Source organism: Erythrolamprus reginae, chromosome 1 (genome assembly GCF_031021105.1).
Source record: "Erythrolamprus reginae isolate rEryReg1 chromosome 1, rEryReg1.hap1, whole genome shotgun sequence".
Lineage (NCBI taxonomy): Eukaryota > Metazoa > Chordata > Lepidosauria > Squamata > Dipsadidae > Erythrolamprus > Erythrolamprus reginae.
This window is the reverse complement of record NC_091950.1, coordinates 63,580,126-63,606,020: the sequence shown is the minus strand read 5'-3', so window position 1 is coordinate 63,606,020 and position 25,895 is coordinate 63,580,126. Positions and strand designations below refer to the sequence as shown.

At 38.6% G+C, this 25,895-nt stretch overlaps 1 protein-coding gene across 1 annotated transcript; it reads right to left on the bottom strand.

The window, feature by feature from the left end:
- Nucleotides 1-2,037: 2,037 nt before the first annotated feature.
- On the bottom strand, nt 2,038-25,766 carry GTF2A1 (general transcription factor IIA subunit 1). The gene is made up of 9 exons (XM_070753946.1): nt 25,397-25,766; nt 23,487-23,588; nt 21,875-22,088; nt 20,485-20,549; nt 17,195-17,270; nt 13,740-13,873; nt 10,468-10,878; nt 9,424-9,513; nt 2,038-5,941 (listed from the first exon to the last, which is right to left on the bottom strand). The coding sequence occupies exons 1-9, from the start codon at nt 25,424-25,426 to the stop codon at nt 5,834-5,836; spliced, it is 1,230 nt and encodes a 409-aa protein (XP_070610047.1). The 5' UTR covers nt 25,427-25,766; the 3' UTR covers nt 2,038-5,833.
- Between the last annotated feature and the right edge of the window lie 129 nt (nt 25,767-25,895).

Genomic DNA, 25,895 nt, shown 5'->3' with positions numbered 1-25,895 from the left:
TATTTTTCATTGCATTTTTGCTGCCATCTAGGGGAGACAGCAGATATTTTTAAAACAATTTTGAAAGCCCTCAGGTAAGCTTCATTTGTGACATCTGCCCAATTGTATTTCCCCCCCACATAATTTATACACATCTACACAAACACATCATATTTTTACATTCAAATCAGGCAAAATCCTAGTAATATTTTGAAATTAAACTTTGAAATCCGAAATGCATGTTACATGTAGATATTGCCTTCCATTGGAGATTGCATGCACAAGGCATGGACTGTGCTTGCTTTACATTTTAAGCCTCAAATGAAGAGATAAAAACCATGCTTTCAATTTTGTTCCATAAGTAAATAATCAATTTTACAATAAGTAAATGCTGACCAAACTACAAACTCCTATGGAAGTATTATGCATAAAAATTGAGAGGTCTATGAAAGGCCTATAATTAGCACCTAAGCCATTTAACTAATCGCCAAGGCCAACTCTGCATTTGGCAGACTAATGATTAATGTGTGGAACCGACGTGGAATAAGCCTTGCTACAAAACACAAAGTCTACTGAGCAGTACTGGTAACTACCCTGTTGTATGCCAGTGAAACTTGGGACTGTATACAGAAGACATGCTAGGCAATTGAACCACTTCCACATTGTTCTGTCTGGGTGCCCCCAGACTTCAACACCAACTGAAAAAAGCAGCCAGACACGCTGGTAAAAACAAAGGTACTTTATAGTTGGGAAAACAAACACAGAGACAAAACTGTTCTTACAAACAGGGTTGTTAGGAGGCTTCACAGCAGAGTCATGATGGCCAGACAATACAACAAACTTCTTGCTGGCACACACACCTCTGTAGAGAATAAGACCCACGCCTCCCCCCAAGGTTTCGGCTTTCAAGGCCACAAGCCAGAATCAGAGACGCCAAAGAGCACAGCCAGATCGCAGGACTCCCAAAGATAATACTCCACAATTACAGGAAGGGTGGGCCTGCCTTTTCAGCCTTTCTGGGGAGAACCACACCCAAACCCAGCTGTTGCCTATTTAGTGCTGGAAATACCTGGCTAATTGTCCCCTTCGCTGGGCTGCTCTTCTCTGCCTTAGATCAATTATGGCTTGTGCATCCTCAGCTAAGGACTCCAGGCTGCTTGCTGGGGAGAGCTCCATCCCGGGGGACTCAGGCTGTTCTCCCTCTCCCTCGGCCTGATATTCCTCCTCGTCTGCCTGGGCCTCCTCCTCCTCCTCCTGTTCCTCATCCTCCCCCTCTGAGCATGGAGCCGGCAGAGGTTCAGCCGTTCCCTGAGGAGCCTCAGACGGAATCACAACACACATGACCTGCCTCTGTAGAATTCTGAGAATCCAGTGGCAGGATAAGGTGCCTGAAATGGAGGTCCTCTCCAGAGCAGGCTTGCCATCAATTCCTACCCTGCTGATGAAAGCCCAGACATGCTGGGCAGCCATATTGTTAGGATGCCACACCATTGCATCCCTAAACAGCTCCTCTATGATGAGCTGTCTAAAGGAAAGCAATCATATGGGGGACAAAGGAAACGGTAAATAGACATGTTGAAAACCTCCTTCAAGACCCTCGATATTGACACCACCTTCTGGGAAACCCTGGCACAAGATGGACTAACATGGTGCATGCTGATCCACCAAGGCTGCCAGGCATCTGAGGCCAGAAGAACATTCATAGCAGAAGAGAAGCGAGCACTCCGTAAAGCCAGAGCTGCAAATACAATGGTGCCCACACGTCTGCCCAACATGTGACAGAACATTCTAAGCCCATACAGGCCTTACCAGCCACATTGTGTACAACCCATTAGATGTCAAGGTCCTCTTTGAACACAATGGACAAACATCGTTATCAGCAGCAGCAGCAAACTGTTTAACTGTATACCATATTTATTTAACTGCAATAAAGTATAATGCCAGCTCCGTATGTACCTGTACTCTGTACTCATTTTCTCTCACTTAAGCCATCCATGGCTTAACAATTTTGTCATGCTAATTATGGAATAAAGTTAGAATAAAGTGAACACAGCTATATACACATTAAAGTATTTTAATACACAAAATAGTAAATAAAGTGGCAAGCTTATTTTAAATAACATCTTTAATTTTTTTTGCAAAGGCAAAATATTAAACTTAAAATAGGTCTTAGTACATCAAAATACTAAGTTTCTAATTGTATTCCAAGCATGGCCTTTGAAACACATCCTGTACATCTTAGGAAGAACATCCTTGATCTTTAATTGTACAGATTTTACAAACATAATAAATATTTTTACCCCCTTACACATAACAGTATATGTACAACAGCAGTTGACAGTAGTAGCTCAAAACAGCAACTAAGGATATTTCTCACTCTCTTAGGTTGTTTTGTACCCTAGGCACACAAGAGCGAATGTGTGATGTCACATGCAGCTAGTCTGCCATTATTCTTCCACTTTAAAAAAAAACCTTTTGTCTTCCTAAAACAAAAATCAAGAATAGCTCAACTAAAATTGTTATTCTGTGATCCCAAATGCTTGATTTCTTAGAATCTCTTATGTAATTTAAGATTATACACTATAAGAGATTCAAATGCAGGTTTTTCCATTGGATGTCCTCCAGATTAAAGTTATTCTAGCATTTTTCTAAACCATGAAACGCTTTAAAATCAAATTTGTTCTAAATCACTTTTGCTGATTTTTGCAAAAAAAACAAAATAAAAGCTTTTTTAAAGCAGAAGAGCAAATAATTGTGAACAAATTACTTTTTTCCTGTAATGGAACTACAGAGTTTATCCAGTAGTAATTTGATTGTGATGTTATTGCTGTTAGATGTATACAGAGAATGAAAAGATAATTGTGTTAACATTATTTTTTAAATGCTATCTCTGCAAATCTGGTAACAATCACTACAAATCATCTGCTTTTCCCAAAAATTGTAGTTCAATTACAATTTTAATCTCCCTTGAAAAAGGGGTAGCAAAGTATTTGTAAATTCATGATCCATTTCTGTGGAGATGATTGACAGCAAAAAACAAGTTGTGATAATAGAGACAAGTAAAAGAGAACTTGGACTGCCACTAGAGGGGGGAAATATTTTACACATTAAATTTAAATACTTCAATATAAAATTATTTGTGACAATCTAAAACCTTCTAAAAAGACAATGTTTAATGTAGATGTTTCAGATGATTGCACATTCTAGAAAGCCAGTAAGTTTAGACTCAAAATATTAAGTTACAATTGAAGCTTTGTAGGGTATCGTTTACTAAGAGACCCATGGTCCTAAAATCATGTAGTAAAACAGGAGTATCTGAAGACTGCAAAGGCACAAGACTTTCATCCTTTGTGTAATTACACTATAAATCTTCCTATTAGTCTAACCAAAGTATTTGCTTTCTCTATTTTACCATTTTAAAGTTAAAAAGGTGCTCCTGTTCTCTGTGCAAATCTAAAAATAAAGCCCTTCTTGCAAACCGTTAATTGCTTCAAAAGCAGAGGTACAGAACTATTCCAATAGTAACTACTTCCAATTCTAAGCCAAATAAGAACAAAAGCAAATAGTTTATAAATACTTAAGGACTTATCATGGGAATATTTGCCCTGCTTCTCCCTCAAAGGAATGATAATTTTAGTAAAAATCTAACAAAATGGTCTGCTTAATTATATTGTTAAAACCATGATTAAAATTCAAGTATGCTAATACTGATTAAGTAAGCTATAGTCCTACAGGAAGCTGCTCCCATAAAATGTAACTTAAAAAGCACAACTATTTGATTTTTAAAAAGGAACACTTTATGAAGCAAGTAAGAGCACAAGTTTGGTATATGACTGGCTTCCAAAAGAATTTCACAGGTCCTTTTATTAACACCCTCATCCAACCAAAGATTACTCATAATTTGAAAAACATCAAGTCTGTTTCCATATAGACCTATTTATAAGTAACTTTTAAAGCTGTGGTATTATTTTAAAATAAATAAAAGGCTAGAGACAAGAAGCTATTAAATGTCCACGATGCCTGGAATACTAATTCATTTGTACAGTATAAGTTTCAGTAATGAAAAGAAACCTGTAGCCTTTTTTTGAATTTCACAGTGCTGTATTTCTGAATTGTTTTAAAATCTATATTAAACCAGGGTAAATGACTAGGATATACAGTGGCCACAAGATACATAAAAGTTTAATGGGAAATGGCAATTGATTTCAATGTAATCAAAAAGTTGATATGTATAGTAGTGGTATGTCTGTTTATTTTACACAGTGGGAATAAGCTATTTGAAGATATCTACAAGTCCAAAGCCAAAACTCCACTGCACCCAAAAGAAATTCAGGTTCAGTGAACAATCAATATGGCCAGAAAATGAAGCCTTCGATTACATTTATGTGGTATAAAAATGCAAATGCCTTACAAATGTTATTATACAACAGAATTAACATGTTTGGCCAGCTTTAGAGATAGGGTGGGGATAAGAAAAATTGCTCATTGCAATATATCATGAGTTTCCTGCAAGCAGAAATAACCGATAGATTTACATTGAAATGCAAAGAAATTAATTTGGGAACAGAAGACAAACCTCAAATAATGGTGATTAAATGCACTGGCAATTTTGCTTAGTATTTAAAATGTTTCATTTTTGTAAGAACAGAAATGTTAGCTTTGAAGAAAGATTACATTCTTACTATCACACATCTATTTCTTTACTTACCAATCCCTGGGCTTTTTTTTTTACTGCTTTTAACAGTTGGCTACCATGTGTAATATATATCTTGCAAGAATGAACCATTTGGAGTTGTGTTGCTTCCTTAGTATAGCTGATGTTCAGCCCTTTGCTCATTAGGAAAGCCTGCATTGCTGAAAACCTGATTACCATACACTATTGCTACAACAGAGAAATTTATCTTCAACAATACTTTGATATTACATTAAATTATTACTTATCAGAATAAATGTGATTCAGTTCTCCAATTATGATTTGACAAATGGAAGCTCCTTCAATGCTTTAGATCCCTCTCCAAAGTGCATAGTCACCTATAACATCTGCTCTCGTGTCACTTGCAGTGCATATTCACTTGGACTTTGAAAATACACACTAAGTTCACAAGTGGAATTATTTTTAAAAGATTACTAATTTGCTATTCAACAAACAAGTTACTAAATTGCTCAATCTTAAAGAATATTCAAGAATCTTTTCTTAAGAGAGCAAAGGGAGATGGAGATTTTTATCACTTTCATCCATAGGCTAAAGCACAACCTCCTTTTAAATAAAATATTCAGCATTATTAAATTTAAAATACAAATGAGATCTTTTGGTACCAGGATCAAAATTTATATAAAAGGCCTAAAACTGTCAATAAAATTATACATGGCCCAGCACAAGATTTAAAAATAGTTTACTCAATAGTAATTAGAACTCAACACCTCAGTCCTCACCAATTGGCTAAATCTCCATGTACAATTTTGAGCAATATTCTCACCAATCCCACTCCCCAGGGGAGCGTTTCAGCACAATTTATGCACAAAAACACACTAAGCCTTTTGGTATTGTTACCAAAAAAGAAGAGTTCCTTCAAATCAGCGGAAGGGGAGATTAAGCATCACATGCTAGTTACCTTTATCTATAGGTAGAAGTGGTTAATTAAGGTATTCATATAAAACCAGCTGTCGGACAGAGCTAGCTGCACCAACGCCTCAATTTTCCCATTTGTAGTAGTGTCAACATTGCTGTGCTATTCTTCTGTCCAGGTAGTCTCAGTTCTATTGTTTCTTTATGGGTCTGTAGAGATTTTTCTGTTGAAGTTTACTGTCCAAGTCTCAATCTTTCTGGTCTTAGCTGTGAGTTTATTTTCTGTATTCACCATTCTGCATCTCCAATGGCTTTGGAAAATACATAATCTCTGCCATTAAGATTCATGATTCCATCTTTGAGGTGAAACTTCCACTTATTCTTACTTCTATGTATCTGGAAGATGGGATTTAAAAAAAAACAAGAAAGGTCTTGCATTTTATTCAACGATCCGTATGTTGTGAATCGATGGTAAATTTGTGTTTGTTTGAGTAGCACTGTTGTGTGTTTCTTGCTCTACAAACTTTGTTTTAAATTAGGTACTATAAATATTCCAAGGTAACTTTCTAAAGGAGGACATTAGTATACATCGAAGTATGAATATTTATATAAAATAGAAATATAATAAAACTTTTAAAATAGAAAAGTAAAATATTTGCAAATATATCCAGGTGAAATCCAAATTTTTGTAAACATTTTCAAATTACCAAACCAGCATGCTAAAGTCTGCCTGAAGCATAAAATTAATGAGCCCAAACAGGCACCTTGAAAATGGGAAGATGCATCTATTAAGATAGTCCTCTCCTACATTCTCATTACTGTGCACAGAATTATATTTACATAGTACTGAATAAGTCCCAACATTTTTAAACAGTCATCATTCAATTGAGGATTTTTTAAATCGTTAAATATTTTCCAAATACATTCATCTACCTATTTAGTGAAATAATTCTAATCATCAGGAAATACTTTGCTAAAATTAATAGAAATATGTAGTGCATTCAGAAAGAATTCACACTCCTTTCATTTTTGTCAATTTTATGATGCTGCCACCTGATTCTAGTGTTGTTGAAATTCGTTTTTTTCTTATTGATCATTTGACTCCAGAATGACAAAATGAAAATAGAACTGTACAAATGTCTGTGAATTTATTGAAAAGAAAAAATAGAAATATCACATTGGCATCAATATTCAGACACTTTGTAACAACACTTGAAATTTAGCTCAGGTGCCTTCCATTTCACATTGCTATGTTTCTATATCTTGATTGGAATCGACCTGTAGTAAATTAAATTGATTGTATATGATTTGGAAGGGGAACATCTCTATAGAAGGCCTCAAGCTGACAATGCACATTGTAGCACAGCCAAAACCATGACATCAAAGGAACTGCCTGCAGAGCTCAGAGACAGGATTATTCCAAGGTACAGATCTGGGAAATGCTGCAATAAAAATTTCTGCTGCACTGAAAGTTCCTAAAAGCACAGTGGACTTCATAATTCTCAAATAGAAGAAATCTGGCACAACCAGGATTCTTCTAAGAGCTGGTCACCCAGTCAAATGGACCAATCAGGGAAGAAGGGCCTTAGTAAGAGAGATGATGGTCACTCTGACTGAGCTCTAGAAATCCTGTGTGGAGATGGGATAGAATTCCAGAAAAACAACCATCAATGCAGCCCTCCACAGATCTGGGCTTTAGGGTAGAGTGGCTAGACCTCTTCTCAGTGAAAAACACATAAAAACCGGTTTCATATTTGCAATAACACACCTGAAGGATTCTCTGATTGTGAGGTACAAGATTCAGCTGTTTGGCCTCGGTTCTAAATGTTATGTCTGGAAGAAACTAGGCACCGCTCATTCATATGCTCAATATCACCTGAAAGGGAAGCACGGTGCTGCAAGAATCATGCTATATGGATGGGTGCTTTAAGCAGCAGGGACTGGGAGACTGGTCAGGGTTGAGGGGAAGCTGAATGGAGCAAAGTACAGTGATATCCTCAATGACAACCTGCTCCACAGCCCTCAGACTGGGCTGAAGGTTCACTTTCCAACATGATAAGACTCCTAAGCACACAGCCGAGACGACACAGAGTAACTTAGGAACAACTTTGAGAATATTCTAGAGTGGCTCAGCCACATTTGAACCCTATTTAACATCTCTAGAGCACAGATCACCAACCAGTGGTGCACAGATCACCAACCAGTAGTCCACAGACCACTGGGTGAGAAAATTTGGGTGGTCTGCGGCACACCCAAATGGAGAAGCTGCTCCAGGATGACTAATGGCCAATCCGGTGACTAGAGCTCTGGAATATGGAACTGGCCAGGCAGCTCATGGTGGGGTTAGAAATCTCCATCATAGAGGAAGCTACATGAAACTTGCAACTTTGCAGTGCAGCCCTTGCTGGCTGGAATGAGGAAATGGTGCCAGGGGGAGCAGCACAGGCAGACCAAATCAATGGGTATAGGGAACTTGTGGCTCATTCTTCCCCCTGCGGTGGCTTCCTATTGGCTGAACCTGCCAATGGCTGTCCACCCTTCGCCCTCCTGTCCCAGTCACTCCTCGCCTAGCCTGAGAAGTGAAGGGTGGGGAATCGAGATTTGCTTCAAATTCTAAAGCGGAAGCAAAGCTTCATCTCCGTGCACCTTGGTCTCTCAGGGAGACATGTGACTTCCTCTCAGCCCTGAGACACTGGCCAGGCCCAGCTGTTTCTCTTCACCACTGATGTTGACGCCTCCATGGCCTTTTCACCACTGATGTTGGTGCCTCCATGGCTTTTGCAATGCAGTTAAATTTAGCTCACTTTACAACTCCAAGTCTGCAGAGAGGGGTGGCATACAAATCTAATACTGTAAATAAATAAAATAAATGGAGGGGACGGCATCCTCTTCTCTTCCTGGAGCCCATTACGACATGGAGCATCAGCTAGAGCTGGGTTGGGTGAGCCTTGGAGCAGAGAGCAGGTTGTGCATCTCTCCAAGCTTCTGAGGTGTGTCCGGCACCAACAAAACCTGAAGGAGTATACGTGAGAACCCGAGAGCACCGGAGAATCAGAATGAGAGAGACAGACAGACACAGAAAAAAGGTGGTGGGGAAGGAGAGATGAGAGAGAAACGTCAGAGAGAAAGAGATTAGGGGGAGATGAGGGGGGAGAGAAGAGAGGGGGAGGGAGAGATGAGAGAAAGAGTGGGGGGGGAGAGAAAAAGGGAGAGACATGAGAGAAAGACAAAGAGAGAGAAAGAGGAGGGGGAGAGAGAAAAAGAGAAGGGGAGAGGAAGAGAATGCTTGAAGAATCCCATCCTGTCACTGGAGTCCAGGTGCTTCAGCAAGTGGTGTTTTGGATTCGTATTGGTGGTCCATGGGATTTAAAATTATGAATGTAGTAGTCCCTGAGGTCCAAAGCTTTGGGGACCCCCACTCTAGAGGGACCTGAAAATAGCTGTCCACTGACAGTTTTCATCCAATCTGACACAGCTTTACAAGATTTGCAAGGAAGAATGACAGAAAATTTCCCAATTCAGATGTACAAAGCTTGTTGTGTCATACCCAAAAAGACTTGAGGCTGCAAGTTTTCAATTTACAGGTGCTTCAACAAAGTACTGAGTGGAAGGTCTGAATATTTATGCCAATATTTCATATTTCAGGGTTTTTTTCTTTTAAATAAATTTACAGACATTTCTAAAATTCTGTTTTCACTTTGTCATTATGAGGTACTGAATGAGGTGTTTTATGAGTAAAAACAAAAATGAATTTCAGCAACCCTAGAATCAAGCTGCAACACAACAAAATTGACAAAGGTAAACGTGGTTAGAATACTTCTGAATGCATTGTATTCAGATGCATATAATAGACAAAGACATATGATTTTATATATTACCTTGTCATATTGGCACACTACAACATTCTCAGTGTCAAATAATTCCTGTCCTTCTTCATCACTAACATCATCTTCACTATTAAGAGGTTCCTAGAAGAGATTAGTTTTGTAAATCAATAGAATTAAGAACAATTGCTTCATAATATAAACACAGCACGTTAGATGTAATGTAAACATTTTTCTAATTATAGGTAATCCTTGACTTACTACCAAAATTGAGCCCGACATTTATGTTGCTAAATGAGACATTTGTTAAGTGAATTTTGCCTTATTTTATGATCTTTCTTGTCACAGTGAATCCAGTTTGCCCATTGACTTGTCAGAAGATTACAAAAGGGGATCATAACCCCAGGCCATTGCATGTCATAAATATGAATCAGTTGCCAAACAGCTAAATTTAGACCATGTGACCATGGGAATGCTACAATATTCATAAGTATGAAAAATGGTCAAAACTCACTTTTTTCAGTTCTGCTGAATGATCACTAAATTCTGAATGGTCATTAAACGAACTGATATAAGTTGTACAAAAATTTAGGTTCTTTGATTTTTTTTCCAACTTTTAACTCCTCCAATTAGAGATGATTGTAGTTGCAAACCAAAATGCTATACTTGGACTTTTTCTCTTTCGTTCTCCTGGCAATCCATTTAATTCTACCACCAATTTTCACTGAATCATTTAATAGTAATAACTTGCCTTAAATTTTAAATAGCTGTTGCAAATCTGAAATATCCATAAACATGCTGGTATTTCTCTAACTTGTAGGGGTAGCTTTCAATAACATAAAAAGAAAATAATTGACTCACATAATTACACTGCTCAAAAACAAAAGGGGGAACACTTAAACAACAGAATATAACTTCAAGTATTCAATGACAATATTTCATTCACTCTAATCTAGGATGAGTAATTTGAGTGTTCCCTTTATTTTTTTTGAGCAGTATATTTATGACTGATCACAAAAGCAACTACTATTCACTCAACCAAAATGTACATATTAAAAATGCATCTGTAAACTTGAAACAGATATTATCAAAAATTACCTCCTCAACCTGGCCATCTTCACCTCCATCTTTTTCTTTATCTTCTTCTTCATCATCGTCATAATCCTCCTCTTCCTCCTCCTCTTCTTCAGATGACGTATCACCTGCTCCATCCACTTGCAGCACTGAAAGTGCCTGTAATTGTGCTGGCTGATACTCTTCCTTCTCGGCTTCATCTTCAGATGATGTATCATCCGCTCCATCTACTTGCAGCATTAAAGGTGCCTGTGGTTGTGCTGCTTGTTGCTGAGGTTGTTGCTGACCAGCTGCAGAAATCTGTGCTTGCGCTGATGTAGGTGCAGCCACTGTTGTAGGTATTACTTGGGCTTTGTTTCCGGTAAATAAGATCTGCTGAGGTTGAATAATCACTCCTGTCTGTTGCGAGATCCCTCCAGGAATTGGAGTCAAAACCTGGTTAAAACAACAACAACAATGTATCATGGGTATGGCTGTACATATTTCAAACCCAGAAAAAATAATCAGATTCAAGTTCTTCTTCCCATTTCAGATTGGCCAGTTCAATCCAGGAATATTTTGGTTGTTCTAATTAAGAAATTACTCTAGAAGGCTCCCAGAGTGATTTAACAGTGTGATTAGGATAAGCCTGCTTCATATTATTCCTTCCCGACTTCCAGCCATCTCCATATTCCAAATTCTTTGCTTCCTTCCCTTTACTGAACGTTTTCTAATATCCTGGTCTGGACATCTATTCCTTTTTGTGATGGTATCAGCAACCGGATATGAAAATGGCATGTCCTATCACTCTGCTTCTTCCCCCAAAGTTCTCCTTCCCTTCATATGAAGCATTAGCCCATCTATATTCATCTTACCAAGACTCTCTCCCTTCCTTCCTCAGCCTCAATTGCCACTGATGTTCCCAATCAAAATACTGCACTATCACAACCAGCCACCAATCTTCGCAGCAACTTTTGTCAGCAATTGCCACTTATGTCCTTGGTTTTCTCCTGCTCTTAACTCAACCTGTCCCAAAAGCCACTTCAACATGGAACAATAACAAGAACAATTTTATTCATATTTGTTTCAGTCAGGTTGAAATCAGCTCTTCTGAGCAAGAAATAGCTTGTACATGGGATATTTTATATATCCCAAAGTATTTTCAGAATTTGAATTATCTCAGAACTTGATTACAAAAATATCATTTTCATGAGTTAGCTCAAATCATTTCTTTTACATTCCAGAATTTTGTAGAATAATCATTTCACTTGATAAATTGATGTAAAGTGACACTGTCAGAAAAGAAGATTGGCAGTTATTTTCCCATGGTTCTATTTCATATAAAGGTGATAGCTGAAAGAAACGAATTACAATAGGGATAGGCAACTTGGTTGCTTCTGGGTTCCCACTATGCAGGTTGTCTCTTTTGTTTTGAAACGGCATTTTAAATAATAAAAATAGGAGGCTGGCATGCTGCGAAGTAAAGCGGTCTCTAGCATATTTATTTTCAAAAACACCACTGGGTCCCAGACAACAGCATATTACCTTGGGGTTTCTTAAGTGGTTAGGCATTTCTTGGCACCTATTCAGTAATTGTACCCACAACTTGCTCTCAAAATTCCAGATTGTGACCTTCTCAAAATAGACTTAGTTAAGCAGGAGCCGAATCTATTTTTGTTCCATTATCAGCTTTGCTCTACTACAGCATTTATGCAGCCTTTGCACATGTACTTCAGTGATATTATTTCTCACATACTACAGTCTAAAGACTATATAGTGGTATCTCAGTACTCATTGTTAATTGGTTCTGGGAGGCATGAAACTACCAAAAACATACTACCAAAATGTAGTGAAGCAGCAGACATCAACATTCTAGCTTGTGTTAAATTCTAAGCGAATGATGAGTATCAGGACAAACTTCATATCAAAATGTATTGAGCACCAAATTGGATGAGTTTCAATGCAGTTGAGTATCAAGTGCCATTGTATTTAAATAAAATGATAGAAAAAAATAATTTGCCTCACAGTTATCCATCAATTTATTTTCACTAACTTTCCATTTGTTTGCCTATAGACCTCAATACAATTGATCTGTTCATCTGAATTCATAATGAATTCAATATTCATTACAATGACTTAATAGTAGTACAAGATCTGTATAAAACTGTAATTAAATAACAAATCTTGCTTGTTTTGTTCTTTATCACCTTCACTAGATTGGCAGAATACCAGGCATCAACAAGCTCAAGTTCAGACCTACATTGTATCAATAATTTCAAAGAGAAACTATTTCTCTGCTTTATTCTAAAGCAGTGGTTTCTCAACCTTTCTAATGCTGCGACCCTACAGTTCCTCATGTTGTAGTGACCCCCAACCATAAGTCTAGCGCCAATTCTCCCAACAGAGCTTTAAGCTGATTGGCAGGAAGCTCAGAGGGACACCCCCACTGTAAATGCCTGATTGGTCGGATTGTAAAAATATGTTCCAAGGCACCAGAATAGAAGCTTTCATTCCTAACACCATGGAAAATTTGTCTTTTCCCATGGTCTTAGGCAACCCCTGTGAAATGGTTGTTCAACCCCCAAAGGGTCAAATCCCAGGTGGAGAACCACTGCTCTAAAGTGACCTACATGCACTTAGGAAGACTGGACCAGAAGAACTATCAACAGGACAATCTTAAGTTGCTAGAAAATATAGCAATCTGAATTTACTCAAAGTAGTACTGTACACATTCCTAAAACAGGAGGTATTAGTAATGGTTACTCATACTCCTGTTACCAGTGATACAGAACTACCTTCGATAACTTTCTAGAAATTTCAATAACTGGGCCAAACGCAGTGGCAATCATTGTAATGCAGGGATCCCCAACCCCCAGGCAAGGACCGGTACCAGCCCATGACATGTTAGGAATTGTGATTGGCAAGCGAAGCTTTATCTGCGCATGTAAAGGATTTAGTTTGCACCGTGAAACCGTTCACCCCCTTGTTGATCTATGGAAAAATTATCTTCTAGGAAACCAGTCCCCTAACATTTTATACTCTCCCATATTTACAAATGTATCTTTATTCTCATTTATCAGTATTATTTGTATCATTTGAGAGTAGAAGCTTCTTTAGGCACTTAAGTACAAACAAATACAACTAGGTTATGAGAAAATAGGAAAAGGGATGGGGAGGGAAGGAAAAGCAGGTCCAATATTAGACTGTAAATTAATTCAATATTCCCTACATTGCAATTAAGCAACTTTTAAATCCAGATGGATTATGACATTCAATAGAAAAGAAGTTTAGAAATGTCTATTTAACATCAATCTTACTTGTTGAATAACAGGGGACTGAACTCCACCGGGTTGCATTTGTGGTATAACCTGCTGCTGTAGAACTACTTGCTGCTGAGGCTGAATAATGTATTGCGCACCGCTGGCAGTTCTAACCACCTGTAAGAGTTGGCCTGTAATAAAAAGGGACCTAGTTCAATATTTCAGTTTTTGATTTAGGTAAATGAAAATGAACATATACTAGGTATCTACGGGACCCCAAACCAAAGGATATCAGGCACATATATTTGGAATAGTCTGCAATTTCTATGTAAGCATAAGAGGGCAAGCCCCCCTCCCCCTGAATGCCATTAAATCTTATCTAGTCCAGCTCAGGTGCAAACTGCCAGTTTGAGAAGATTCTTGTTTTATAGGCATGAGCTAGTAGTTAATTGAATTTTTGACACATGGATGTGATTGTTTACAAGGCCAAGAAATTATCAGAGCTATCAGGCACATATATTTGGGCATTTTCTCAGACATCCTCTTCCCAACTTTTTTTTTTTTAAACAAAAATCTGTTTATTGTTTAGCTCCATGTACCGCAAATCTGTATAGGTTATTAAAAAACGTATTCTTCTCAAAAAATCATTGGTATTTACTCCCAGGAAGATGATCTCATTATATTTTATCTGAACTGGTTGGAGTTTTTTTTGTGATTTTTATGATTTTCTCCTGCTTTTATACTTTTTAAATTTTGTATTTCTCATGCTTCCTCATCTTTATTATCTCCTACCTAAAACACTATTATAGATTAAGTTCTATTTAATAGTATTTATACTCCTAAAAATAAGCAATTTCACTCCTAAGTTTGCCTTAGACTTTCTTTTTCAACATCTGATAATATCTATCAGAATACTATTTATATTCTATAACTATATAGTATTTTATAGTACTTTCAAACTGCATTAATCCAGGTGATCAACAGTCACCTGAGATTCATATGAATTTATTTATTAACTACTGAAGGAGGGAACTTTGGACATACTTAGATGCTAAACATCCAACTGCTTTCAAAAACTTGAAATGTTTTGATAACAGACTAGATGAGAAATAATAAGGCATGCAATGCATAAATTGTATGCACTGATATGGAGGAGCCAAAGATATCTTCCTATAGAGAACCAGTTGGGGCTACACAGAAGGGCCTCTATCTTATACCAGACAGATGAGACTCTGGTACTATAAGACACCTATAAAAGAAATCCTCTTTATTAAGTGTAGTTTCATAAATATGTCTCTTTGTCAGTCAAATTTAAAATTTTGGCTTTAAAAAGAAGCCCCAAAATATTAAATATTTAATATTTGTGTACAGTACTGATTAATATTAAAATATTGATCAGTACACAAATAGTAGTCAGCCTAGATCCTGCAGTGTAGGCATCTTGTTATCTTGAACCATGGTTAGCACCCCACTCTCAGCATTCTGAGTGCTAGTAGTTTTAACTATTCAGTCATTTTCTTGACTTCTCTAATCAAGTTGCACGCATGACATGGCCAAAGTAAATATTTCAAGAATAGCCCTATGCAAAATCATGTTGCACTACTAAAATGTGTTATTTTAATAATAGTGTAGAAAACCACCTTGGTAAATGGTGATCACTTCAGGAAGTCACAACTCAGGAAGCATGATCTTTTTAGAAAATCAAAGCTAGTATATTGTCTTAATTATGCAAGCATTTTCCTTACTAAATACAGCTAGTTCTAGATTTACCACAGATCATTGAATGACTGTTACAACAGCACTTAGAAAAAGTGACCTTTGACCGTTATTTGCACTTATGACCATTGCAGCATCCCCATGGTCACGTAATAAAAATTCAGATGCTTGGCAATTTGACATATTTATGGGGGTCATATGACCAGCTTCTGAAACCTTTTGACAAACAAAGTTAATGGAAAATCCAAATTCATTCCATAACCATGTTACTAATTTAATAAATGCAATGATCCAATGACAAAAAAGTCATAAAATGGGGCAAAACTCGCTTAACAAATGTTTCACTTGGCAACATAAATTTTGGGCTCAATTGTGGCTATAACCTGAGGATTACCTACCATATTTTTCTGAGTATAAGGCACACCTTTCCCCCCCTAAGAGGGTGGATATGTCGGTGCATCTTATACACCGAATACAGCCATTATATTATTAACTGGTATATTACTACACCATTTGGTTCAGAATACTTTTTTCCTTGTTTTCCACCTCTAAAATCTAGGTGCGTCTTATAGTTCGGTGCGTCTTATACTCCGAAAAATATAGTATACAGTATCTTTGAATCCAGAGACGCTGAGTATCAAAGAGTACTCCCAGAATACAGAGTAGCTCTTTCAGTGCAAGCCCATCGAAACTAAGTTTCACCTCAATTTCCAGGTCCTGTTTTTATTATAGTAACAGCACCTCCACCTTCTCCAGATTTCACCTCAGTCCATTTTCTTACATCCAGTCCATTATAAAAACTATGCAGCATTTAAAATTTGTTCACAATTGCTTCCTTGCAATTAATTACATCTGGTGGGACCCACATGGCCTTCTACATGGTGGCTCTCTCTCTCTCTGTTGAACATCATTTCTCCAGAGATCAGAATAGCCCCCACTTTTAATACTCTTCTGGAAGTTGCTGAAGACCTGGTTCTGCCAGCAGGCTTGGGGAATCTAAAGCTGTTTGGAACCCATTAAATGGCTCGTGTAATCTACTGTCACTGTGGGGGGGAGATGGGAGGTGATTTCGTTATATTGCATTATATTATTTTTTTTTTATTATTGTTAGTTTTTATTGTTTTAAATGTGGTCTTTTATTCTGCAAGCCACCTTCAATCACCATGGGCCAATAGGCAACAAAATAAATTAAATAAATAAATAATTGGTAAGGAGATATAGAACCATGTGCTTCTATAATAGAATATTTTTTAAAGTGGTTAAAACTTTGGAATGTTCTCATTTGAATTCTCGAGAACAGTGCATAGTTTTCTAGGCAAGTTTTTGGAAACTGAGCTTTAAGAAAATTTTCTTCCATTTCAGATTTTATTCATTTATTTATATTTTTACTTTGTTAGTATTAAACAATGGAAAAATGTAAACTGACTTTCAAAACAATGTGGTATAGTGGTGAAGGTGTTGGATTACGAATAGGAAACCCAGTCCTTCTTTAAGTATAAAAGCTACCTGGGTGAATTTAGGCTGAATTGTTCTTTCTCCATAATAGATTGGGAAGTTAAAAAAAATAAATCTGCACTAGACCAGCATAGTAATTATAATCTATAACTTTAAATATCTCTGTCAACCAAGGCAAGCTTACATCAGCCGGCTCATACCTTTTTATGTTTTCATTTCTATATACTAATACTGATTTGTTTAAATTATCTTTTTGAAATAGAATTTGTTGCAAACATAATTAGATTTTAATGAGAAGTACTATATAAATATTTGGACTGAAAAATTAGATTTAAAAATACCTGAATTTGTGAGTATTTGCTGAACAGGAGTAACTCCACCAGGCAAAGCCAAAGTGGCTGCTGTAGCAGCAGCACTCTGAAAGATAAATATAGTACAAAACGTTACTTAAATTAGGAAACGATACCCGAGATATAGCAAGACAGAGATTTATATATTATTATATGCAAAATGCTTTTTTACTCAACCTAAGCCATATTCAAAATCATATATATTCTCATACTCTATTTTTCATTTTAAAAGTAATTTTCTATTTTTAATTTTAATGAAATGAATTGACTTGTCAGAAGTAGACCACATAAATGTTTGAATAAATTCTTGTGCATATTTATACAAGAATGCAGACTTTAGATAACAAGTGAAATTAAATGTCAATGTTGTCTTCAAACTTAGGAATCAATCTCTGTTGATAGATTTAAAACCAAAAAAGACAAAACAGTATTTAATAATGCAGTACAAGTCAAGTTGCTTATGCAAGCTGTTGTCAGCTATGCAAAATACAGCACCCTCCCCTCCCCCCCCCCCCCAAAAAAATCTGTAATTGTTGATTTGATCCAGATTTGGTCATGCTTAAAGAACAGCTTAAAGCAGCCCATGGAATTTTAATGATTACAGTGGTCCCCCGATTATTGCGAGGGTTCCGTTCCAGGACCCCTCGCAATGATCGGTTTTTCGCGAAGTAGCGGTGCGGAAGTAAAAACACCATCTGCGCATGCGCAGATGGTGTTTTTACTTCCGCCGCAGCAGCGAGGAGCCGAAGATTGGGGTTTCCCCGCCGCCCACGCAAACTCCTCGCTGCTGCCGCGCCCGGCGCTTGTCTTGTCCGCCCGGCGCTTGTCCGCCGCCTGCCTGCCCGCGCGCCCGCCCTTTGCCCGCCCACGCCGTTCGCTCGCGCCGCTTCCCAGCTGAGTCCTGAAGCCAAATGCGGAAGTTCGCTTCAGGACTCAGCTGGGAAGCGGCGCGAGCGAACGGCGTGGGCGGGCAAAGGGCGGGCGAGCCGCAGCGAGGAGTTTGCGTGGGCGGTGGGGAAACCCCAGCGCCGCTTCCCAGCTGAGTCCCGAAGCCAAACGCGGAAGTTCACCTTTGCCTTCTGGCTTCAGGACTCAGCTGGGAAGCGGCGCGAGCGAACGGCGTGGGCGGGCGAAGGGCGGGCGAGCGGGCAGGCAGGCGGCGGGCGGACAAGACAAGCGGCGGGCCCGGCAGCAGCGAGGAGTTTGCGTGGGCGGTGGTGAAACTCCTCGCTGATGCCCACCGCTCGCCCTCCCGCCAGCAAGAGGGGGAAGACCCAGGGAAGCCGCCCAGCAGCTGATCTACCCGGCGCCATCTACACATGCGTGGCCATAGAAAAAAGGGCGCGCATGCGCAGATGGTGTTTTTACTTCCGGGTTGAAAAATCGCCATATAGCCGTTCGCAATTATCGGGATCGCGATACCCGGGGGATCACTGTACTGTATTTTTCAGAGTATAAGACGCACCTTTTCCCCCAATAAAAGACGCTGAAAATTTGGGTGTGTCTTATACTCCGAATGTAGCTTTTCCCAAAGCTTTTTTTCAGTCCTAACGAGGCACTAATGATCTTCCCAAGTATGTTTGTTCCAGTCCTAAGTCTTTGCAGGCTTTTTTTCATTGCTACTCTCTCCGAAGAGGGTTTTTTAAAGCTCTAACCAGGAGATAAAATAATGTGCTGAAGGTCACCAGACACTAGCCAGATGAATACCTGGTAGGCAATTTTCCCCCTCCCCCCATTTTTCTCCCCAAAAACTAAGGCACATCTTATATTCTGGTGTGTCTTACACTCCAAAAAATATGGTACGTTCTCCTACAATTTCATTTATTTTAAGTATAATTTAAATGACAGGCAAACAAAATGAGATGTAAAAATGTAGAGACCAGAGTTCCCTATTAGTATACTTCATCGATACAATTTTTAAAATATTAAAGCTAAGAACCTCTCAAGCTTAAATGCAATGCCCTATCCTAAGCAGCATTTGTGTGTATGAATGCAAAGATGAACTTGTTTTTAATGTTTGCCTGTCATTTTCTGAAATACTGTATTACTTGTAAAACCAAGATGTGCAAAGCTGACAGCAGTTATCAAAATAGGACAAACCTAGTGCAAAGTGCTTAAGAAATAGCGAAAACCTACTAATAGTTTAAAAACTAATCTTCTCAAATTTTACAACTATTCTATTTTTAAAGAAAACATATTTTCCTTTGCATTGAGTCAATGAAGAATCTTTAAATAATTTAAGGCATTTTTCCAGTTAACAGTAAAATAGATTAAGTTCAATTAATTAGAAGAGACCAAATTTAATTAGTGATCTACTGACATAAGATAGTTGCTTTTAGGAGAACATGAGTGTGAAGGCAGATTAGGGTATCAAACTCAAGGCCCGGGGGCCGGATCTGGCCTGTGGAGTGCTTAGAACTGACCCATGAGGCCGCCCTGGAAACAGTGAAGGATCGGCCGCAGGGTTTCTGCCAGCAAAAACAGAGCTCATGAGGGCAGCAGGCGGCCTTCCTGAGCTCCATTTTTACTGGCAGAGGGTTACAGGAGGCCATTGCAGGTGAAGGTGGAGCTTCAGAGCCTGTTTTCACTGGCAGAGCAGTCAGGCCACCACAGGCACCCGACATGAGTGACGTTGAGCTAGCCAGGCCCACCCTGGCCACACACACCCCAAGGTCAAATACAACCCTGATGTGGCCCTCAATGAAATCAAGCTTGACACCCCTGTAGTAGATAATGTTTTGTTAAAACAAATTCCTAATAATAAACAGAGCTGAAATCTTGAACCTAAAACACGAAGGTAGGAAGAAAACACATGGTTAAGAGAACAATTGTCCCTCATCTGATTTTTATTATGCACAGTTAAAACATTATGAATTACTGTTTCTCCAAAAATAAGACCTGCTAGGATAATAAGCTCAAATCAGGCTTTTGAGTGCATGTGCTAAAATAAGACAACCCACACACACACCAAATAAGTCCCTCCTCGAAAATATTTAACCACATGCTCAGACGGTCCCCACCATTTACTCTGATTAGGGAGACAGAGCTGGAAATCAAGTATGATGGCAAGAGGAGCCCTGTCTTGCTCCACACACCCCAAAATGATAAGTCCTCTCCAAAAATACGGTAGAAACATAGAAGATTGACAGCAGAAAAAGACCTCATGGTCCATCTAGTCTGCCCTTATACCATTTCCTGTATTTAGGGTCAAGCACTTATTTCTAGGTTCAAAAAATATAAGACAGGATCTTATTTTCAGGAAACATAATACATATTCTTACCATGGTTGATGCATTCATGTGCTGTATCAGTTTGGAATCTGGCATAATAACTTGAGGCTGAGGTGCTGGAATAAAACAAGCAATCACTGCTATGACCATCATAAAGCATTTTAAAAGGTGAATTGATAACACATTATTATGCTTTTTTTGTATTAAATATATTGTAAACTCTGATATAAAATAATACAGTTGAGCAAATTTATAATTGTTCTTGCAGTGGTGTGTAAAATATTTTCAATTTGAAGCACATTCTACTTCAAAGTTGAAATAGCTGTTTTGTGAATAAAATTACTTATTTACTTACTTACTTATAAAATTTATTGGCCACCCATTTTACCATAATGTAATTCTGGGAAGCTTACAATTAGTTATTAGTTGAATTAGTTACACAATTGAAACCTCAGCTCTGAAGTATAATTCAGTAAGGAAAATGCTACATATGCTTCTCTCTCAACTGATCATGCTTCTTTATCTGCTCCATATCTTAAGAATTCCACATTTTCCCTGCACAAGAAAGTGCAAAGAAAGTCTAATCAGAGATTTAAAGGAGCATTATTTCTCTGAAGATTTATTTCCTAATATCCTCATGCATATTGTGGGAGTGGGGAAACCTAGAGTGCCAGTAATCTCTTGATTACAAGATTGGAACATTGGCAATAACCCTCTGTCAGTACCACGTACTGTATTGGTTGGGTTTTCAATATATGAAGATAAACCAGCATTTTATGTTAAGAGAAAATAATGGTATTACTTTAAGAGCTAGGCTGCAATTTAGCTATATAAGTAATACAGATGTGTTGCTGTTTTGCATTCTGTTGTATTGAGCTTTGTTGCATTGTGTCTGTTCTGTTGCCTTACATTGTAATGTTGGTTGTTGGCGTATATATGCTAATTAGTAGTGCTAAATCTTTGCTGTGTGCAAATAAGAGAATATGTGCTAAGTTTCACTACTTACTATTAATATGAGATAATGTACTGTACTGCTGTGTGCTAAATGGTACTGTATATCTGCTGTGTGCAATATACTGTGTAGAATATACTATACTGTTATGTGCTAAATATTAAATGTATATGCTGTGTGTGAATAAGAGAATATATGTACTTGCTGTGTGCTACTTGGTCTAATGTACTTGCTATGTGCTAAAAGGTATTGCTATGTGCAAAATGATATGGAACTGTGTGTATTGTGCATTGTGGATTGTATCATAATTACTGTGTAATATTGATATTGTATAACTTGTAAATACCTGTACTATATGCTGGACTGTATTATTGACTGAACAACCACCACTGCCACATATACTCTGTTTCAAATACAGTATTTCTATCATTGGTTGTTAGACCAGTATAGGATTGCTGACATCCTCTTACGATTCAGAACAGGCCTTACTTTGCTGTGTTGCCGGAATAAGGACTTGCTGGGTCTGGGACTGTTGCTGAACTGTTTGCTGTGGCTGCGTGTGGTGGTGATGATGGGAATGCTGTTGCTGCTGTTGGTGGTGTTGCTGCTGGTGCTGCTGTTGCTGTACTTGCAGTAAAAGTTGCTGTTCCTCTGAATGAAATCCATCAACAGCTTTGGATTGCAGCAATTTGTTTTCCCATAACTGTATTTATTTTAAAAAAACCACACATTTACTGGTATGTAAATAACAATGTAAGTTATAAACAAACATTAGGTTATGTTTCTTTTTACAGACATATATGATAGTTACACATTTTAAAAATGTAACATTGGAAACAAGTTATCTGTAGTCAGCTAACACTTAGCATGCCATCCATTTCTTTAAAAAAATGACCTCCTTGACCAATGTTGAGTAGGTTAGATTGTAGTTGAAATTTAGTATGGACCACCATCCAATCTATTTATGTATCTCTTGCATGAAAAACAAGGGAATAAAAGCTACTTTTGAGTTCCTATCAATACCTATACAGGAATACCTGAAACATATTGAATAAAAGATAATTGTTTTTTTTAATATTCTAAGAATGAATTTGAAACAGAATTATGTACTAACAAGGAACATGTTATTGCCAAAATATATTTTATTGACATATAAGACATTAGAGTTAAATATATAAAAGGGCTAAACATTTGGTTACAATATATAAATGGGACAAAGGAAAAATAGGTCGGTAAAAGTATTAAAATTTCCATTATGTTCTAACTTTAATGAGTTTTATAAAATAATGCATTGTTATATATATATATATTTGTCACCAAAAATTGTGTGGAATGCATAAAGTAGCTTTGAATCTTTCTTACAAATATGAACATGATGAAGAGACATTTTATTATGTTTAGTGGATATGTTAAAAGCCAAAACTTTGGGGATACAAACACATATTCAGAACATTTTAAAAGATTAAAGCATTACTGAGATTGAATGGGACTAGTGGATAGGTAACTAGAATCAAGTCATGGAACTGTTCTATATAGAATTGCAGAATTATTATATGCTCAAAAACGGACAGAGGAATGGCTAGATATTTGTAGAGATGGCTGAATTAATTTCCTTGATCAGAGAAAAGATAACATCTACATTTATGGCTGAATGAAAACTCCTTAAACATTTTGCATATAATGTATTTATGATTTGTAGTTTTGATTAGAAAAAACTGGATATTAGAAAAAATATTTTTTGTAATCGTAAGTGTAAGATACAATTTTATAATCATATTTGCTGCAGAGAAAATCAGAAGCTCCTATTTCTGTTTATTCTTTTGCACTGTACTTTTTCTTTCTCTTTATTCTATTGTGCAGTTTGTGTTAGCTTTTTTAAAACTAACTTTAGTTAGCTTCTTTAAAACTTTAATAACATTTATTAAACATACTTAAACATATTGTATCTAACTTCTTCACACACAATTTATTGAAGGACTGACTCAAGCAGGACTGTTCTTCATAGGCGAAGCATTTACACAACTATGTAAACTGTGTATGTTTATAGTTCGTGTCTGCTAAAAGGTAAGAATTATTTGAGATACATGAAGTTATAACTTACTGTTTTAAGTTCCACAAGGACTTGCTCATCCACACTTGCATCAAGAAAGACTTCGCGGACATCATTAATGACATCTTCAATCACAGATCTATACAATTTGGGCTTTAAAAAGTGACAAATATCGGTTTGAAAATGTTTACATATTCTTGTGATATTTCAAAACTTTGAAATTTCTTTAAAAGTGAAAACAATCTTGATTAAGTAAATGAAAATCTGCACAGAAACTTTAAACTTTCTAGCAGATGTGCCTAGCAGAATTTCATTTTTCCAACATAAAAAGATTAAGACTACGGCAATGGGATTAAGACTATGCATTACAGAGCATTCAAATACTCCTTTTTGACTTTTAAATCAAATTATTTTGCTGTAGGGCAATGTAGACAACATACTAAATTTCAATTTTCAACCAGATAAAACTGAGATGACATGCTTTAGAACAATGTAAAAAATTTACTACATTCCAAATGTTTAAATAAATGTTTAAGAGCAACAAAAATAATTACACGAGGCATTTTATTACAAAATGTAGCGTATCTTTTGATTTCCTATTGAAAACTAATTCAAAAATCCCACTGCATTCAGCTATAGTCACCCCATACAACTTTTATAAAATAAAGGTAGAATAAAAACGATTTACAAAAAAATAACCTTATACAGAAAAACAAGAAACAGCAGCTATTTATCATGTGATAGTGCTTTAAAAGAGCCAGCTAAAGCTTCTAAGCGACAAAGACAGCGCTTTTTGGTCCGTGCCTGTGTAGTGCAGGCACCTCCCAGCCTGCTTTCCACAGCTCTCTCAGTATTTAAAGGCTGATGTGGTGTTTAAATGGAGAGGCGGTGACGTGGGGCTGGAAAGCACCTTCCCATCCTGGCAGAGTCTATATTAGAGAGCGGCAATGGCTCTATATAAACAGGGCAGCCACAGGGAGGAGGAACACAAGGAGCAGGGAGAGAGAAAAGCAAGGGGAAGCCATGATGGATCTGAGAGCACAAAATGAGAGCGCCTCCAAATCAGCATCAGGACTTCGGTTGGTCAGCAGGGGTTTGTTTTTTGGCCGGTGGGGTGCTTATTTTTGAGTGCATTTGATTTGCATTAGGTTTTTTTCTTCTTCTTCCTTAATGCCTTAGAACCAGTGATGAAAGGGGCCGGGAGGGGTTTTTTTTTTCTCTTTTTTTTCCGTGTGACTGCTTATTGTATACCGATGTGAAACCGAGACTCAGAAGAAGCTGAGCCCGTCCTTTTCTAAAAGAACTGAAGGCGAGAAGCATAGAAAAAGGAGGCGGGAAAAGAAAGACAAGCTATTAATATAAAAAAGCGCTTCCTGAAGAAAAACTCGGACAGATCAAAGGGGCCTTTTTCCTCGGATATAGATATTTTTTTTTAAAAAAAATACATCTCCCTGAGTGAAGGGAAGGAAGAGACGTTTTCTGCCAGGCTAGGAATGAAAAGGTGCTTTTCAACCTTTAACGTTACCAATGCCTTAACAACCTCCGGAAAGAAGCGGTTTCGACCACTATCGTACCAGGTCAAATGCTTTGGGTGAAACCTGACATCCAGGCACGTTTCACCCCCACCTCCCCCGCCGGCCTTTCCTCCAAGGCGGGGGGGGGGAGGAAACCGCCACCTCACTCCCAAGCTTCCCCCCCATTCCCTCCCCGCCCGCCCCCCACATTCGCAGAGACGAAGCGGGCTCCCTCCAGACCCCGCGGCGCTTCTTCCGCGACTCCCCCGAAGCGGCATCCAGCGCTCGCTCGCCCGTCTCCCTTTCCCCACAGGAGGGATGGACGGAAGCCCGCGAATCCGGGCTGCTGCTGCTCCCGCCGCCCTCCCCAAACCGAGCACCCCCTCCCCACACACACCCCTCAGCCGCCCTCCCGTTCCGAACCCCTTGCGCAACCCTAGTCCTTACCACGGGGTTTGTGTTAGTCGAGCTCGCCATGTCCCGCACCACCCCTGGGTAGGACACACACACACACACACCCCGAGGCAGGGCGCCCCCGACACCCCCCTCCGGACAAGAGCAGGCTGAGGCGAGCTAGGGTCCCCCCTTTCCCCGCTGCTACCGCCGCCGCTGTTGTCCGCCTCCTCCTCCGCCCTGTCTCGCCTCAGGGGCGTCCTCCTCAGCCCGGCTAACCCGCCCGCGCGGAAGAAGCCACCCTCTCGCGCGCGCTCTTCTTCGTCTTCTTCCTCCCTCCCCCCCTTCCTCCGCGGCCCGGCCTCACACGGCGGCCCTTGGGCTGCAGCCGCCAGCCGTCTGCTCCGCTTGTTTCGCCCTTTATATAGCGAGTGCCGAGCAGCTGCGCGAGCGGCCAGAGAAAGGGGGAGGCCGCGGAGGGGAGAAGGAGGGAAGCGCCGCGAGAAGGAGCGAGAGATCGTCTTCCTCCGCCTCCACCCGTCGGACTTCTTCC